A 5,000-nucleotide genomic window follows, 5' to 3' on the forward strand; every position below is an offset into this window, starting at 1 on the left:
TCCCCAGAGCTCTTCTCTCCCTCAGTCAAGAGAAGAGCTCTGGGGTCGAGATTGGCATAAGCACAAGCGACGTACACACGCAAGCGCACTTACTTGTTGTTAATTAGTGGCTATTGTTTTAACAAAAGGCTCTAATTAACAACAAGCTACTGAGTTGGCGTATACTTCTTGTCCTTGTGCTTGCGTCGCTAGTAAAAACCAGGCTTTAAAATCAACCACACAAGAACGATTTGGCTTTCCACCTCGCTTCCTCACCGTACAATTGCCCGGGTCAACGGCTTGAACATTTGGTTCAACATCCGTTCGATTTTGTTGAACGATGTTGAACGATATTGACTGCTGGGGTGGGCAAATGGTTTCAACATCGATCCAACATCGATTCAACATCGATACAACACCGATTCAAAACCGATTCAACATCGATTCAATATGTTTTAACATTATTGAAAAGATGGGGGGGGGGGGGGGAGGGGGGGGTTCAGTTTGAACATCGCTGTTCAGTCAACAAAATCGAACCGGCTGCTGTAGCCGTTTGCAGCTCGGGCTTTTAAGGCAAAGGAAGAACCGTACTACGTAGGAAAACGATTCACGGAATCATTAAATCTCCATTTCACAGACTAACAGAGTCTTTTCCACTACCCTCCAGAGAGAAGGTTGCTCAGTTCCGAATAGTTCCGCTGATGATGGATCACTCAGTCGCGCAGTCATGCAATTATCACAACAGTTCCAGGAACTCAGAAGAAGCGGTCACAGTGCCGTTTAGTAAATACTGTTGATTATTTTTATCCACATCTTCCAAAACATACTTATAGTTAACCATTATTCCATACGAATTGTCCATTCCGCGAGGGCTTAAATCAGCAAGCCAGTTTAATCTCCACATACAAGCACCGTTCCTTATGTGAAAATTTCCTGAAAACCAAGGAAGGAGAATAACGGATGAAGAAAAAAAAATGAAGGAAGGCAGCAAACTGATCAAATCAAACAGAGTTAACTGAATAGAGGGTAATAGTTTAACTGTAAAACTATTAGCTGTAAAACTAGTCATTCAGTTAACTGAATAGAGGGTAATAGTTTAACTGTAAAACTATTAGCTGTAAAACTAGTCATTCAGTTAACTGAATAGAGGGTAATAGTTTAACTGTAAAACTATTAGCTGTAAAACTAGTCATTCAGTTAACTGAATAGAGGGTAATGTGAAGTGCTACCCATTACCCTCTATTCAGTTAACTCTGTTTAAAATATAAGTGCTACACGGCCAACGTTTGTATAAACGTAACCTTTCCTTGATCAAATCAAACATTGGTTTTGATGAGTTTTGACAAATTGGCCATTTCTGAGTCGCTGCTTGTCTCGGTTTCGATGTGAATCTTGGTGCTTAACTATTGAAAGGGACACGAGTTTGATTTTTTGTCATAGAAATGCCCAACTCATTTCCATTTGAATGGTTGTGCAACAGGACTCACTTTGAAACCGGAAATGGGCCATTGGAGCATCAACGAACTTAACCCACGTGACGCCGACTCTTGACGTAAATCGATCTCGGGCTATATCGGAGGAAGGCGAGTGCTATAACAACTGTGCCAGCATTGTTCATTCAAATGTTACCACGCTACGCTACAGAGCGGGAACAGCGGGAATTAAGGCGCACCACAAGTAGACAACGCAGCGAAATAATTTTAAATTAGTTGGAAACTTGGAAATTGGAAAAAAAGGTTGAACGTTGACTTCGTAAATAAATAACAGGTTGAAAGGTCCTACCAACAGCATCCATGACGAATCCTCTTTTCTTTTCTCTGTACAGATAACTAATAAGAAAAGAAAGAAATAAAAACTACTTTTACCATGGAAATTTACCTCTAAGAAAATAAGGTCATAAATACATTTTCGGACTGTTAATCCTTCGTCATGTAATTAAACATTGATTGCAATTGAGACATTTCAACTTTAGGTTAAAAGGTCGTGTATTGAATTTGCGAAGGCCTCGGAAACACTCCTCCCTCGAGGGGACCCATTGCCACTCATAGCGGTGACTGTTTCGTGCTTAAATCATACTGAACGTCGAGAACAAACCAACAGTTATTTTCTTTCTCTAGAATTGGTACAAAAATATAGAATGGTATCCCCCCTGAAATTCGCCAGCTTAGGAAAACATACTTTAAACGTAAATAGAACGAACTACTTCTGAAGTTTCTTAAAATTGAGGAGATGAATGTTGATATGCGCTATATCAATCTTTCGACGTATGCGGCTTTTCTTTAACAGTTATTAAAAAAAACTTTATTAATACGTGACCTTAAACTAGCGTTAAACGAAAACGTTGGCAGTGAAAAACTGTGGCTTTATTAAACGGTCAGCTTTCACTGCTATCTTTTTAACTTATTCTCTCTAGTTACCAGTCTTCTTAATTTTATACATATCATATTTGAATTTGTTCAACCGTCACTTCTGAAGATGTATGTTGTAGCATACGAAACGTCAAGTCAAAAGTAAAATGCGCTTTATCATTATGTTTGTAGCCGTTGTTTGTTTTGCTTTTGAATAAGTTGAAATGGCCAAAGAACAAGAATATTTATGGAGGATACCTAAACTTCGAGCCAGGATTCGAGCTAGGATCCGAGCCAGGATTCCAGCCAGGATTCAAGCTAAGATGAGCTTTCTCCGCTATTTATTCTCGAATCTCTCGGCTAGGTTAGGTCTCGAATCGGTTAGGTTAGGTCTATTTAGGTTGGTTCTAGTCTAGTTAGGTCTAGTTAGGGTTAGGGCAGGTCTCCGTTAGGTTAGGTTCTAAAGGTCTCGGTTAGGTTAGGTTAGGTCTCCGTTAGGTCTCGAATCCTGGCTCGGATCCTGGCTCGAATCCTGGCTCGAATCCTGGCTCGAATCCTGGCTCGGATCCTAGCTCGGATCCTGGCTCGAATCCTGGCTCGGATCCTGGCTTTATTCTTAGTTTATCTCATATTTATGATGTTACTTATAATACCTCATATCATTTATTTATTCATTTCTTATTTTCATTATTTGAACACTTTTTTCTCTTATGTACGAGGCGTTTGTTTGTGTAATTCTTGTAAATATTAAAGTGTCTTTTTGTTTACTTGTGAAAGCTAGTAATAATGTCATAGTGTAAGTGGTCCGCCTAGAAAAGCAATGCTAAATGCGGGTCACCATGGTCTTGTTTGTATAATTATGATTTGTTTGTAAATAAAGTTGTAAAGTTGTAACGCTTCGAACGCCGACATAAAACCTATTAGTATAATTCAGGGGCACCCAACGAGAACATAGTTCAAAACCACTTAAACAGAGCATTTTTAAACGTATTTTAGTATTTAAACGGTAGATATAGGCAAATTTATATCTCCTAAAAAATTTTCATCTGTTCGGATTTCCTAGCTGAAAGTCTAGTGATCCGAAAATTATAGGGTTCAAAACTTACCTTTTCGAAATTTTCAGCCAGAAAAAGGGCTCCCGAAAATTTTAGGTGACCTTTTTAGGGAAAAAATCCGTTAAAAATGGGCAATTATACCATTTTTCAGATGTTCGAAAATCATAGGAGAGGCAGGCAAGCAAGAAATTTTAGAACAAATGTTCCGAAAATTCTAGATCTCAAATAGTCTTCAGAACAGATATTTTCCGAAAATTGACGTTGGGTGCCCCTGATAATTACATAGGTGATTATTGAAAATTCTCTGAGCTGATTGGTTGCACTTGAGGTGATTATTATGCGATAATCACCTAAGCGGTTTTTTAAGGTGACCGACGAAGAAATTAATTGTTTTAATGAAAATGCATATTTTTCAAATAATCACCTACGTAATTATACTAAGACAATTATTCACCTCAGGCTCGCCTTCGCCGAATAATTGTTAAATGTATTTTCAATAAAGGTAAATTAACTATCGCAAGAAACATTTGGCTGACGTTTTATTCGTGAACGAATGACGAAGATTTAAAACGTCAGCTGGAAAATGGTTTGGGATCAGAGAACTAAACAAGCCAATCCTTACGCAGAGCAAAAACATGCAGCTGGTTCAAAGCGCGCGAAGTAAACGCCCACGAGCGCAACTTCCAAGCATAGCAGTGCAAATTCAACGAAATCCCAAATTTCTGTGCACACACTAAATTCAGTACGAACAGACTGCCTCGGACTAGGCCAAGACACAAATATCACGTGAAATCGCCTAAATATGTTTCTTGAAATTCCCGATTTTTTTCTCTAAATATCTAGATTTCTTTTCCTAAATACCCCGAATTTCCATAAATAATAAAGCAATAACCGAACAAAGTATAAGACAATACAGGAAATTCAACGGTGTTCTTGTGAGGCATAGTTTTATTACAATAAAATTCTAAACAATTTCACTTCAATTCGTCTTTGGATTTCATTACCCCACAGTCTCCAAGAATTAAGGTACCTTTTGTTTACTCGGAGCACTGACATTTGTTATTACAAATGGAGAATACTGCTGCATGTGATTACTGCAGGCCCATATGGGAGGATTTTTTTAAATTTCTGTGTCTGTAAGTAGCATTTAACTTTAAATTTGCTTTCCTTCTCCATTTTTCTGGGGGAAAAAACGTGCCGGAGTTCAATAGCTTTCCCCTAAAAAATTCTAAATATCACTTTTTTCCCCCTTAATATCTCGAGATTTTCCAAGTATCTCAAAATCTTCTAAATATCTAAAAATAATATCCGGACCTAACTCGGACATACAAGACTACCTACCAGGCACACAGTCGGAGTAGAGGCTGCTTCAAACAATCAGCTTTAAGTGAGTTTTGATACCAGTCAGCAGTCTCTAAGACCTCCTAAGGAAATATACATGCAAGACAAACAATTTTATTGCAACTTTCTTCAGAACTGAGATTGTGTTAGTTTTGAAGTTCTGGTTGAAGGGCAAATTAGATGACACAAAACACAATAGACCATTTTGCAGTTCTGTACTCAGTTTACCAGGCCTTTGACAAAAAGCGAGGCTGGAGTTGACCTTGTTTTAATACAA

The 5,000-nt window shown here is 38.3% G+C and overlaps 1 protein-coding gene across 6 annotated transcripts in view; it reads right to left on the reverse strand.

Annotated features, from left to right (window-relative positions):
* The window catches only part of LOC137996617 (malonyl-CoA decarboxylase, mitochondrial-like), a 29,431-nt gene that overhangs the window by 406 nt on the left and 24,025 nt on the right, over positions 1-5,000 (reverse strand). For all 6 annotated transcript variants that reach the window (XM_068842114.1, XM_068842115.1, XM_068842116.1 and 3 more), the window contains 3 exons: positions 4,724-4,806; positions 1,762-1,808; positions 1-912 (listed from right to left, as the gene is read on the reverse strand). The exon at positions 1-912 is cut by the window's left edge and continues 406 nt beyond it. In XM_068842114.1, coding sequence (XP_068698215.1) covers positions 716-912; positions 1,762-1,808; positions 4,724-4,806 — 327 coding nt within the window. In that variant the 3' untranslated portion in view covers positions 1-715. The remainder of the gene's footprint in view (positions 913-1,761; positions 1,809-4,723; positions 4,807-5,000) is intronic.

The sequence above is a fragment of the Montipora foliosa genome, chromosome 3, assembly GCF_036669935.1.
Source record: "Montipora foliosa isolate CH-2021 chromosome 3, ASM3666993v2, whole genome shotgun sequence".
Classification (NCBI taxonomy): domain Eukaryota; kingdom Metazoa; phylum Cnidaria; class Anthozoa; order Scleractinia; family Acroporidae; genus Montipora; species Montipora foliosa.